The sequence below is a fragment of the Corvus hawaiiensis genome, chromosome 7 (genome assembly GCF_020740725.1).
Source record: "Corvus hawaiiensis isolate bCorHaw1 chromosome 7, bCorHaw1.pri.cur, whole genome shotgun sequence".
Taxonomy (NCBI): Eukaryota; Metazoa; Chordata; class Aves; order Passeriformes; family Corvidae; genus Corvus; species Corvus hawaiiensis.
The window spans coordinates 24,855,979-24,868,208 of NC_063219.1; the positions used below are offsets into that span (position 1 = coordinate 24,855,979).

The window sequence follows — 12,230 nt, forward strand, 5'->3', positions numbered from 1 at the left end:
CCTCCTTGAAGCCTAGACTCTGAGCTGTCCTAGGAACTCTTACTGAAGTGCATCCTGCATGCCCTCTTGCACATGGAGGCAATCAGTGCCTCGTGTCTCCCACACTTTCCCTGCTCACACTGAGATATTTCCATCCTGTAGATTTTTGAGGACAAGCCACCCAAGGAATACTCTGAACCCAATGCCATGACTGAATATTTCTATGATGGTGTAAGCAGTGACCTGGCCTTGTTTCCTGCTCATGTTAGTGTCAGCCCCACGGAGTATGATTTTGGATGCTGCATGCCACCTCACAAGGCAGAACCTCTTCCTCTCTGTGTGACCAACCATACCAAAGGAAATATCACTGTTGCCTGGACTCCAAGCCATGGCAGTGCCTTCCAAGTGCACCCTGAAATTTGTGACATGCCACCACTGAAGTCTTCAACCTTCTATGTCTTTTGCAAGCCTACTCAGGTCAACAGTCTCTATGCAGCAGAGCTGGAAGGTTTTGCTGTTTACAAGGTTAGTAGGAATTACTAAGACCAGAGATGACCTAGCAAGCAACTGTTTGCAGAATAAAGTATTTTGGAGGAGTTAAAATTCAATTTAAACCCTTAATTTTGATTTTGACAAACCAGCACCTCTATTAACTCTTTTGGCCATTGCTTTGATACACTGTTGGGTTAAAGTTTCTCTATCACCTGTGTCCTGGCAAATAAATGCAATAAACAAGTCACAGCTCATGCATGTGGACAGGTACACTTGCTCTTGCCCCCAGGGAGCATGAACCATGGTACACCTCACTGAAGAAGGAATTACTATGAATTATTGCACTATTAGTGTAGATGTGAGCTTGCACAAGAATGGTTATTGTGGCCTGGGTAGTGGGCAATAACTTGGTCTTTGTGTCTGGCCCTCCACAAGTAAAGCTGCTGAGGGCACTGTCACTCTTCGCCCAAGTGACGTGGGATTCACGTTACACAAGTCTGCAGTTACAGGAGATTTAGCACCCAGAAATGTCCTGGTAAGTGAAACCCAGCATTTGCAAGTCTCTCTCTCTGTTTCTCATCTGGCACTGGTCAGTCCTTCTTTCCTGAGAATGTCAGTTCCTTAGCCCCAGAGATGTCATTGAATAAGCAGTTGCTTGAGATAGTATGTGCAATTGGTCCCTTCCAACTCAGTTTAATCCGTGATTCTGTGAAGGCACCTTGCCACACTCCCTTCCTCTACACGATGTGCTGTCTCTTGTGTGTCTGCAGGTGATGAGACACTACACCAACATTGAAAACGATGCCACCATCTGTCCATCGTGGTGCCTGACTGTGAGGCTGAGAGCACATACATATGAAGCAGAACGGGAGCACTTCATTCCACAGTACATCCTGGATGTCCCCAAAGTGTGTAACTGATTGACCTTTGAATCTTTGCAAAGACACTTAGTGTTTGCCTCTGAATTCTTTACTTTGTCTCCCATTGCACTGAGGTGTGTCTTTGGTGGTTTCTGATGGTGTGGAGGCTCCTGCTATGGTACAAAAGTAGTATGCTGTTCCTCCTGCATTAGCTTCCCAGCTTCCACCATGTCAGCTGTACTGACCATCTCATTAGCTCTGACAGAAAAGCTGTTGGGATCACCTTCCTTTCTGTTTAAGTGGACATAGGCTCTAACAAGGGTATTCAGTCCCCTCCCAGGAGCCTCAAAAGCTTTGCATGCACTTAGGCACACAGAATCCTCACTTATGAAAGAGAAGTGGTTGTAAGATAGAGGGGAAGGTTCTCTCTCTCCTCCTGCAGTTTCTGTGGCACAATAAAGTATTTTTCCTATAAAGTAAAGTGAGATCTGATCCTAGGAAGTAAGAATAGTCCTGAGAACCTCTTATAAAATCTCCTCAGCTAATCTAGGCCATGCAGCCTCTATTTGATATGCATGAAGTGGAGCAAATTCTAGGCTGCTGAAGTTCTTCATCCAGGATGTCGCTATCCATGCAGAAGCTGCAGGCACCAGCAAGCAGCTCATTTACTGGATGGGAACAAAGCACTGCACGATGGAAAATAGCTTCACCAATCCCATGAACCCATGAGGGCCACTGAGGGAAGGGAAAAGACCATTATTTGTGTACCCCTGCATGGTTTCATTTCTTTCCTTGAAAATAAGCAGTTAGAAAGTTCCCCATAGACTTGGGATAGTGCTTATTGGAACCTGGAACTGAATATAGTGAAAACTTTTTTGTTAAGCTGGTTTTTAAACCCAGTGAAAATAAACCTTTTTGCTTGTCTTCACCAGACTTTTCCTCCTGTAGTTTGTGACACTGATACCTACTGCAGCATGCTGTTGTCCAACACAGGCACCTCTTTGATAACCTTCAGTGTGAACCAAACTGCCTGTCCCTCTGTTATGGTCAAGCCCAGCTCAGGACACATCATGCCAGGAGGCCACCAGATTTTCTTTCTCTCCACTCACCCAGTTAACAGAGTCACACAGCAGCATGTCCTGCCCTTGCAGCTGAACTCTTATCCTGCATACACCAAGGTAAGGAGGGGGAAGTGGAAGATGGTGAGCAAAGTTTTGTTCCCCTGTAGTCTTCCCTTTTCACAATGACTTGCACTGTGATGCCTATTATGTCTCCTAATGTTTAGTTTGGATTTTTCCCTTTGGAAATAGGAATGAAAGAATATTTTCAACACTTACTATGGGGTCAGCATTGCAGAAAGAAGGCCTTTGTGGTGCCAAACGTCCTGTACCCCTCGTTCCTTGCATTTCCATCTCTTGGAATACCCTGTATTGTGCTAGGGGCCCTACTTGACAGCACAGCCTAAAGCTCTTCCCCTCCTCATTAACATCCACTTTGTTCTTGCTTCTCTCTTGGAAGGAGAAACATCTTTGCAAGGTCCCCCCTGATGTAGCTGAATCTTCTAGTTAATGTCTGTTACTTTTTATCTTAATTCCACAGAAGATTGTTCTCCAGAGTTGTGGGCAGTCCTTTCTTTTGCACTTAGAAGGTGATGGAAATCTCTACTTCAAACCTCTCCATATAGGGACCTCCTCTACACGAATGTACACCATTAAAAACTGCACAAGTCTACCCATGGTTTTCACATGGAAGATTTTTCAGTCTCACAGTAAGATCCTGTCTGTCAGTCCCACTGCAGGGATCCTCCAGCCCTTTGAAGCCATGGTAAGTTCAAGTTCTACCAAAGTTGTAGTTTGCTCTCTACAATACAACCACAGCCTGGCTTTGAATATCTGGATGTTCTTTCCCTGTATGAATCTTTGACACAGATGGAGATGGTGTGTCTGTAGAGACCTAGATTAGCTATAATGGAAGAAGGGACTGTGCATTAAATGCAATTGTTGAGGTGTTTGGGTTTATCTCTGGGCTGGAGCTCCTGTCAGCACTCTTGCCTCTTGTGATTGCAGGCTCAGGCATGGACTTTTACTCCTAACAAGGAGACCAAGTATGTGCTGCATGCTATGGTGTTTGTGAGCTGGAAAAGCCCAGACCTCGTGTCTCCCAAAGGTCTCCATTATGTCTTACGGGTCATTGGAGAGGGCGCACTAGGCACCATCAGGGTAAGGAGCAGGGGCCCACTGAGTAGCAGTAGGGGATACTAGGGTGGGATGGGGTCTTGGACTTTCCCTTTTTGCAAAATCTGTACTGGAGGCAGCCAATAAGGATTCACAGCAAAATTCCCAGACACTGCTTTCAGTTTAAACGACAGTACTGATTCTAGTGGCCTAATGGCAGCTTGTTGCAAATGTCTTGCCAGTTCAAATATGACCTTCACAAATCCTCTGGGATTGCTCTCTTCCAGACTAAACCAAGCAAGCCATTTAGCTTCTTGGGAATCATGGTTCTCTCCTCTCATTCTGTCTGCTCTCCTTCTCCATTTGTTTTGCTGTTAGTCTGATTTCTAAGTGTAGCGGACCTTTTAAAGTGGCACAGCCAGTACACCTCCACCTGGCTTTCTTCCTGTTACCTGCAGGTGTGTGCAGCCACCTTAATTTTTAGTCAGGTTTCTTAAGGAACCAGAGGTAAATAAAATAATACCTTGTAAATCATTTCCCCATGTAAATCATGTTGATTGTTGGGTGATAATATCTTCAAGGTACTTAGTCATTATAAATTGTATGTGAGCACACAACTAGCCAAAAGAGAGGGGGACTATTTAAGCAGTCACGAAAGGGCAAGCAAATATCTCTCATCCTTGGCCCAAGTGCAGCTGGTCAGCTAGTGGTCTCACAGCCCTGAATAAGCTACATCCTACCCAGCAAACACCCTAAAAAACAGTAGGAGAAAGCATTTGGAAGAGGGATTGAGTCCCTTGCAGACCTGTTCCACATTTTATTGTGCTCCAACTACCCAAAAGGAGTTTGTAGCGAAGTGGGTGTTGGTCTCTTCTCCCAAGTAATAAGCAAAAGGCAAGAGAAAATGACCTCAAATTGCACCAGGAGAGGTTTAGATTGGATACTTGGAAAAATTTCTTTAGGAAAGGGGTTGTCACTCATTGGAATGGGCTGCCCAAAGAATTGGTTGAGTCATCATTTCTGGAAGTATTTAAAAGACATGTAGATGTGGCACTCAGGGACATGGGTTAGTGGTGGACTTGACAGTGTGAGGTCAATGGGTAGACTCAGTGATCTCAGAGATCTTTCCTAACCTTAATGATTCTATCAGGGCATGCCAGGTCCTACACAAAGCAGGGAGCCCTTTGCACTGCACTGCATGTGCCAAGGGATCAGCACGTGGTGAGATAAGTGGTGGCTACACTCAACTACTATGCTTGACACGTTAAAGTGACCTCAGCACGGTGGGTTTGTATTCCAGGCACAAAAGGAGCATCTGGACCTTGGAAATGTTCTAGTTGGTGGTCAACAAAGCTGCAGCATTGTACTGCTAAATGATGGGATCTGTACTCTGAATTACATCCTCAGTGTGGAACAATTCATCACAGGGCCCCATAACCCTGAGGAGGTCCGCAGCGATCCACTGGGTACTGTAAAGGAATTAGCATGGGACAGGACCTTAGCTTTCCTCTCTTTTCTCCAAAATCAATCTAGAATGAACTCGGAGGTTGGAGTGATTACTGGCTTGCTTGCACTGATTCTCTCAAACCTCAAGCTGTCTGCTCCTTTGCATAGGAAATGACTCTTCTATCTTGCTGGAAAAACAATAATCCAGAGTCTGACAACTGAAGTTAGACCAATCTGGACCTTGAAATAAGATGCAATTTCCCAGCAGAGAAGGAAATTAAATAAAGGACCTTACCAGAAAAAATGGTGGTGCCGCCTTTCTAGAGGACCTCCTGTGGGGAAGTTCCCTATTCTTTGCTGCCCAAAGGCAATCTGGGTGCTCCCAATGAGCTGCCTGCAGTTGTAGGCTGGGAATCCCAAGTTCAAAACCTGAAGCTAATCCTAACAATTAGACAAGGGGTGGCAGTGGCTGGAGTGCAAGTAGACTTAGGGATCTGTGTGCCACCACATTTGTTGTGTAAGAGACAGTGATGCCAAGAGCTCATGCCATCTCTCGTGTCCTACAGCTCTAGAGCTGGAACACTCGAGAGGAACAATCTTAGCAAGATCAAAAGCTTTTGTCCGAATAAAAGTAAGGCCAGCTCGTCGACTGCGTTACACCTGGTCAATCAAATATGCTACTTGCACACCCACAGGTGAGATGGATGTTTTGGGATGTTCAGAGGTGGGGGACAGTGTTTGTAAAAGAAGAGACTAGCCAGACAAGGAGTTTTCAGCTTGGAAAGTGAAAAATGTAATGTCATATGAATGATAGGGAGAAGACAAGATATAAATAACTGTTTATGATTTTTCAGTGTGAAAACAAGGGGCACTTCATAAAATAATTAGGCTGTAGGCTTAAATCAAAAAACGTTTTTTTTCACATAGCGCAGAACTCAATTGTGTAAAGACACTGTTGAAAAGGATCATATTCATAGTCTTTTGGTGATGTCTAAATGCAGAAGTCAAGGTACAACTAGAAGTCAGTGGTTTAGGGGTTTTGAGAAGCTGCCAAAGAAAAGACTACATACAAAGGCCCATTGTTTTTTTCTTTGGTCTTGGTAGGGCCTCTTTCCCCTTTGCTGCAGTCAAAATGACCCAGGCAGCAGCCCCCTAATGGTGCATGACTACTTTTTCGTGTTTCTTTCTCTCCCAAGCTGCAGATCTTGCAAGCACGAAAGAGAAGCAGCAGCCCCTCTGCTGCATTGTAGCAACAGGCACCTACCCAACTTTGCGCATCACAGATGCCACTATAACAGGGAGTGCCAGCAAGTTGCACATCTGGAAGCTCTTCTCCTTGGACACACTGAATGAATACTTGGAGCGAGACCCAACTCCTGGTGAGCTCACCTACAGAGTTCCCACAAGGCACAGGTAAGATGAGGGAATGGCTCAGAGGGTCTTTGAGTCCCTTGCATGAGCCAGATGGAGATGCTTATTGGCATGTGTTGCAGCTCCCTGCTGCGTGGCACCCTGTTATTCCATCCTAGCTGCTGTAGGCAGTTGCTCACCTCCACTTCTCTGCTTAAGCTCCCTAGAAAGGAGTCACAGAAACAGAGAATAATTTAATTGCAATGGACCTCCAAAAGTCTCTGGTGTAGCCCCTTGCCCAAAGCCAGGACATATAGATCAGGTTGGCTAGGGCCTTATTCAGTTCAGTGCTGAATCTCTGAGGACAAAGAAACCACAGCTTGTCTGAGCTCCTGCTTAACCATTTCCATGGTAAAAACCTTTTTCCTAGCGTCTCATCAGAGTATCTTGTATTGCAAATTGTGTGGTTGCCATCGCTGAGCCCTTGCTTCATAAGGCTGAACAAATCCAGGTCTCTTAGTTGCCCCTTGTAATCATAGAATAGCTTGGGTTGAAAAAGACCTTGGAGATCATCTAGTTCCAACGCTTCTGCCATGGGCAGGGGTGCTTTCCACTAGACCAAGTTGCTCAGAGCCCCATCCAGCCTGGCCAGTGTGTTCCAGCTCTCAGCCATTTTGGTGGCCCTCCATTGGGCCTGTATGTCAGTGACTTCCTTGTCCTGAGGAGCTAAAGAGAGACTTCGGGGTAAGAAGGACTCTCTTATGTCACTCACTCTCATTAGACCTGTATAAAAGATTTTTAAAAGAAAATCAGAAGGTCTGCCTTATGCCCAGTATCCTTTCTCTCAAAAGGGCCAGGAATAGAAGGTCAGACAAGAATTATAAGGAAGACAGCCAGTATAGAATGGCCTTTCCCCTGTCATGCCCTGATGACCCTTCCTCCTGTTTCAGTTTAATATCTTCTTTTTCTCCTGTGACCAGCACATGCTTGATCCCTCCAGTGTACACCCCTCTCCTGCTGGATTTTGACTTTGGGTCTGCCCCAGTAGGCTCAGAGCCTACCGTCGCAAGGCTTCTGCTGGAGAACAAGGGTGTGGTACCTGTGGACTGGTAAGCAGTGCTCCCTGGAGCTCAGCCTTCTTTCTGGGGCTCTGTAAGTGCTCAAAGGGCTGTGAGACATTTGCATATTGATAGGGTGGGGTTTGTAGGCACAGCTGCAGCTGAGATCTCTTGGTGAGTCTGGGTGGGGAAGCAATCAAAGAGCTGCAGATCAGACCTGATGAAATGTGATGTAGCCACCATCTGGGCCAAGCCCATTTGGATTGAATATGCTGACCATGGCCCTGGGGAAGTTGCATGTCCTTGTTGCTGACCAGCTGATTTGTTCCCTAGGGCCTTCTTGTTTCCTTCTGATCAGAAGATGGACATGGAGCACTGGGCAGAAGACACTGACTTTACCCCCCAGGAGCTGCACCAGATGAGAGTTCAGGATAACCAGCTCTTCAGTGTTTCCCCAAAGTCAGGAACACTTCTCCCAGGGCAGGAGAAATCTGTCCAGCTCTCACACAGGTGATGAAAAGTATCTGTTCTTCAGAGCTTCATGCTAAGTGCCAGAACAACACATGCTGTCAGTCCCCTGAGTTTTCATGCCAGATTTTCCTTCCCCTTCATATGTTCCACAGCAGAGGCTGGGAAAATAGAAAGTTCCTGAGCAGGTCCAGTTTCTGGACCCCACAGAGCTTGACTTCCTCAGGAGAATGTTTTAATGTCCTTTAACACTGCAGTGCAAAAGGCATTTAGTGTGACATGCTGGGGATACTGGTCTTCCTTGACTTGACAGTTGAGGAGATGAACAAGATGCTGCACTTGCTGTGCTTTTGATTATGTAGTGATATTTTTATTTTTGTCATCAGCTAGAGCTGCTACCCCTTGTATGCCTGCAGAAGGTACGAAGAAAGCTGAACACTTTCCCTTTCAAAGCAGACCATATCTGAGGAGTACTGGCATTTTTTTGGCCTAGAAACTTGGGTCCCTAAATAGGTGTATGACTAAAATCAACATTGTATCACTCATTCCCACCCAAACACAACTGGGTTCCCCCCCACCTCCCCCCGGGCCCTTACGCAACAGTGACTCTTTAGCTGGGAAGTGAATTGTCTCTAATGTTCTGTGTGACTGACTCTGTCATCCTGGGCACAAAATTGATTTCTACTGTTTTCCTCTCTCTCCTCTTTCACTGCTAGACATGATTTCATTGGCACTGATCGCCTCCCTGTCCTGCTGAAGATTTCCTATGGCCATGAGATTCTGGTAAGATAGCAGGTGTCCCTTCCTTCCAACTGCAGAACAACAGCAGGTAGGAACTGAGTTATGAGGTGTTTTCCCCAGAAGCTGCGTAACATACAGGGGGCTGTGGCCTTCCCCTGGAATTTGCACTGCCCAGGCAGTAACAGAGGGCCAAGCAGAGACACAAAACCAATATTCTGACAAACTTGTGGTTCCAGCACAGTGTGATATGGGCAGTGGACTAGCAGAACAGTCCTTGGACCATCTCTTGGGTCCTTCAGCAAGAGGACTGGGTTTTATTTATTATTAACCTTTGTATTTTGTTAGTGGTGTTAGTGCAGAATTGCTTCTTCCTTCAAGACAACTCCAAGCCCAAAACAGCCTTCCCAGGTTTTACAGTCCCTGCATATTTTCCACACTCTGGTGTAACTCATGGTCAAGATCCCTGTGCATGCTTGCCCTCATTTCATCTGCGTCACTGTGAGTTGTTCCATGCAATGTGGCTGGAGTTCAGATCTGCAGCCCATCCTGCTTCTCTCATATGCAGCTTTCCTGAATCTCTCCATCTCATCAACTCTCTATGCTCTTCAACACCCCCTGAAATGTGCTTTTCTCCAAATATACCACCTGTTGTGATGGTAGTTTGGGAATGAACAGAGTGGCAGAGCATCTTCCAGCTCTGGGGTCAGCTGCTTCCCCAAGCCCAGAGGGTACTCCCTGCATTCCTGGTTGGCTGCAGCCTTTGTCCACCCACTTATTTCTCCTACCAATGGTGGAAGAGATTCTTACTCATTCTTCCTGCTTTGCTGCTTTCTAAAGCATCCCAGAGCTGACAGTGACAGCGGTGTGTTTTCCCTGAGTGTTTCCTCAGGCTTGAAACTAATTTCCCTCTCTCCCCCTCTCTCAAACTGTCAGTTAGAGTCAAAGTCACCTTGTGCTCTGCCAGGCACCACTCATGCCTGGCTGAGCCTTCCTGTCTGTCTCTGAAGTTTCCTATGAGACCATTGTGTTCACACATCTCTTTTATTTTTCTTTTCTTTCAGGACTGTTGTCAGCTGAAAATCCAACCCTTTCACCAAGCTGTTCAAACAGTGGCTTAACTGTGCCTTCCCTCAAAGCCCTTGGACGGGCTCCCTGTGCTCTGCCTGCCTGGCACAATCCTGAGAGTGGCTATGAGCCTTTCACTAGCTGGCCAGTGAGGGAAGAGGCTTTGGAGCACCAGAAGCCTATAGGGCATATATCCTCTCTTGCCATATAGCCACTGGCTTTGGTGGCTACCAGAGGCCGCCACCCTCTGTCATGCTATCCTTGCAGAAGGGGCTGGAAAAACATGGGGATGAAAAGATCCCTTGGTGCATTTGAGCTCTGGCAATAGGAGCTGTAGAAGCCAGTCCAGAGGCATGGAGCAGTGCAAGTGGTTGCAACCTGCAGAGATGCAGTGCCAGTACTGAACTGCTGACATTGAAAAATAGGAGTGGGAGATGCTTCTGCAAAGAGGGCAGCTGTGGGACTGAACACAGTGTGCCTGCTTTCCTTGCAGTCATGGCATGAAGTGCGCAGAGTTTCCAGCTCCTGTGGCAGAAACAGCCCTAAGTGTGCTCACATTCCAGGGCTGAGCAAATATTCACCTGTGATTCTGGTGAAATGTGCAGAACATATGCTAACCTTAAGGGAAGCAAATGCTGTAATGTCATCTGAAAAGTTAAGCTTTGGAAATTTCAGAAAGGAGCAATAAACAGAGGAGACCATTGGGCTGGGGTATTGCCTGGTTACTCGGTCAGATTCCGAATTACTTGGCTTCAGACCAGTGATGTTAGCCACCTGCAAGCCATTGTCTGCTTTTTCTTTGGGTTTAAATTGACTTCTGTCATGACTTTACCCACATGGATAGATTTTGACCTCCTGCTCCTCTCTTTCCCCAACAGAGCCTGTCTACTTCATTTTCAGGAGAAACTCCTTCTCTGTTCTTCCTTCGCCATTCAGTGGCCAATTTTTAGTCCTCTGATGATTTATAGGTACTCTAAAGGATCCAAACTGATTTCTCATTTGCAATTTCTTCTGGCTGTAGGAGGAGACTTCTGTGGGACGTGTGTGTTACCCAATTCCTTGTGCAGTAGGGAAACAAGGCCTTCCACTGCCTAATGCTTTCACAGATTGTCCTTTGCCTCTTCACCTGTAAGACTGCTTGTTCTCAGAGCTCTGAGATCATTTGGCTAGGCAGAACTTGCAGCCCTGAGCAGTTCTAGTAGGAAAAGCCCAGCCAGCTGCATGTGTTGCAGGATGAGGTAGGCTGGTTCACAGAACTTCCTGGAGAGAAGGGCTGGATCCCAAGGAGAATCCTTGAGCACATAGGTTCTATAAACTGCAAGTGTTTGCACTTCACTTCATAGCTGCTAGTTAGGTATTCTGAGATGTTATCACCTGCAGCACGGGTTCTGCAGGCAGCTGTCCTCCCTGAGGAATCTGGCATCCCCTGGCACCCCTCTTATGCTCTTAAGCCTTCACTGTGGGATGAAGTCTATGCACTCCAGAAGGAGAATTGTTTGTAGCAGGTCTTTGCTTTTGTCCATTTGCCTCTCTTTAACTGCTAATCCTCTAAATGTCATATCCTGTGTCAAATGGAAACTGATGATAATTTTTCCTCAGCAGTTCTGGTCTGTCAGAATGCAAGATGGCTTTTTGACTGAATTTATATAAATGGATGTTTCACTCCCAAAGCTCAGGGAGGTTCCTAGCCCTTTTTCCCTTGAAGTTTGAAAGCAAAGCTTTTGTCTTCCTCCTGCTTCCACTCCATCTGGCAAACTGTGATTCTCAGGAGGCTGAATGCTCATGTAGTGCTTTGATAAGATCCCATGTGGGACCTTGCTAACATTGTATTTCTAGTTCTTTGCTCCCTCCTCATCTGAACTGGAATGGGTTTTATAGAAGGAGTTGTCATTCTCTGCTCTTTTTAAAGCAGCTGATATAGTATCTCCTGCAGGTGTCTATCTTTGTCTTTTACACATGCATTTGAAAAACAGCCATGCTTTAGGCTTAACATATTGTGAATTGCAGCAACTTGGGTCCTGTTGGCCCATGTAGAGACATTACTTACTAGGTGACTGCTTTGCAGCCTCTACCCCAAAGCAGACAGCTCAGGGGTACTTTGGGGTGATCCTGCAGAAAACAGTGCATCATCGGTGCATCTTCAGCCTGATTGCAGTTTTCTCAAAATGCAGGAGCCTGTGCAAAAATGCAAATGCAAAATCCTTCCTATGAAATAGCTCCATAAATCTCTCCACTTTGCTTGGAGTGCCTGGCAGCTGCTTTGCTAACAGGATACTCTTGATCATGAGTTGATCACTTAAAGTTCAGCTGGGATCTTCTTGCTTTTGGACTTGCTTCTAGCTTTTGGACTGTTAGACACATTCTTGGAGCACTCCAGAAGACATCCAGATGGTCCTTTCCAAGACAAGGCCATTACTTACCTAAATCCTGTCTTTCCAAAGTATTTGGCTGTGACAGCTGCACACTCTGCTATGTACACTTTCATTCATGGAGAATTTCCACCATACACTTGCATGGAGAAGCACTGATGCTGATGCCTGGCATAACAGAGAGAAAAGTAGAGTCTTTCTGATACAAGAAGAGAACCTTTCAGAGAA

The 12,230-nt window shown here is 46.0% G+C and overlaps 1 protein-coding gene across 6 annotated transcripts in view; it reads left to right on the top strand.

Moving 5' to 3' along the window:
• The window catches only part of CFAP65 (cilia and flagella associated protein 65), a 32,058-nt gene that overhangs the window by 9,226 nt on the left and 10,602 nt on the right, over nucleotides 1-12,230 (top strand). For 5 of the 6 annotated variants that reach the window (XR_007204742.1, XM_048309265.1, XM_048309268.1 and 2 more), the window contains exons 11-21: nucleotides 142-504; nucleotides 1,242-1,379; nucleotides 2,264-2,509; nucleotides 2,931-3,155; nucleotides 3,398-3,550; nucleotides 4,806-4,971; nucleotides 5,518-5,646; nucleotides 6,148-6,364; nucleotides 7,282-7,410; nucleotides 7,693-7,869; nucleotides 8,544-8,610. Coding sequence is in view for 5 of the 6 variants with exons in the window: in XM_048309265.1 (XP_048165222.1) it covers nucleotides 142-504; nucleotides 1,242-1,379; nucleotides 2,264-2,509; nucleotides 2,931-3,155; nucleotides 3,398-3,550; nucleotides 4,806-4,971; nucleotides 5,518-5,646; nucleotides 6,148-6,364; nucleotides 7,282-7,410; nucleotides 7,693-7,869; nucleotides 8,544-8,610 (2,010 nt within the window). In the remaining variant the exon portion in view is untranslated. The remainder of the gene's footprint in view (nucleotides 1-141; nucleotides 505-1,241; nucleotides 1,380-2,263; nucleotides 2,510-2,930; nucleotides 3,156-3,397; nucleotides 3,551-4,805; nucleotides 4,972-5,517; nucleotides 5,647-6,147; nucleotides 6,365-7,281; nucleotides 7,411-7,692; nucleotides 7,870-8,543; nucleotides 8,611-12,230) is intronic. The other variant, XM_048309266.1, reaches the window with a different exon arrangement.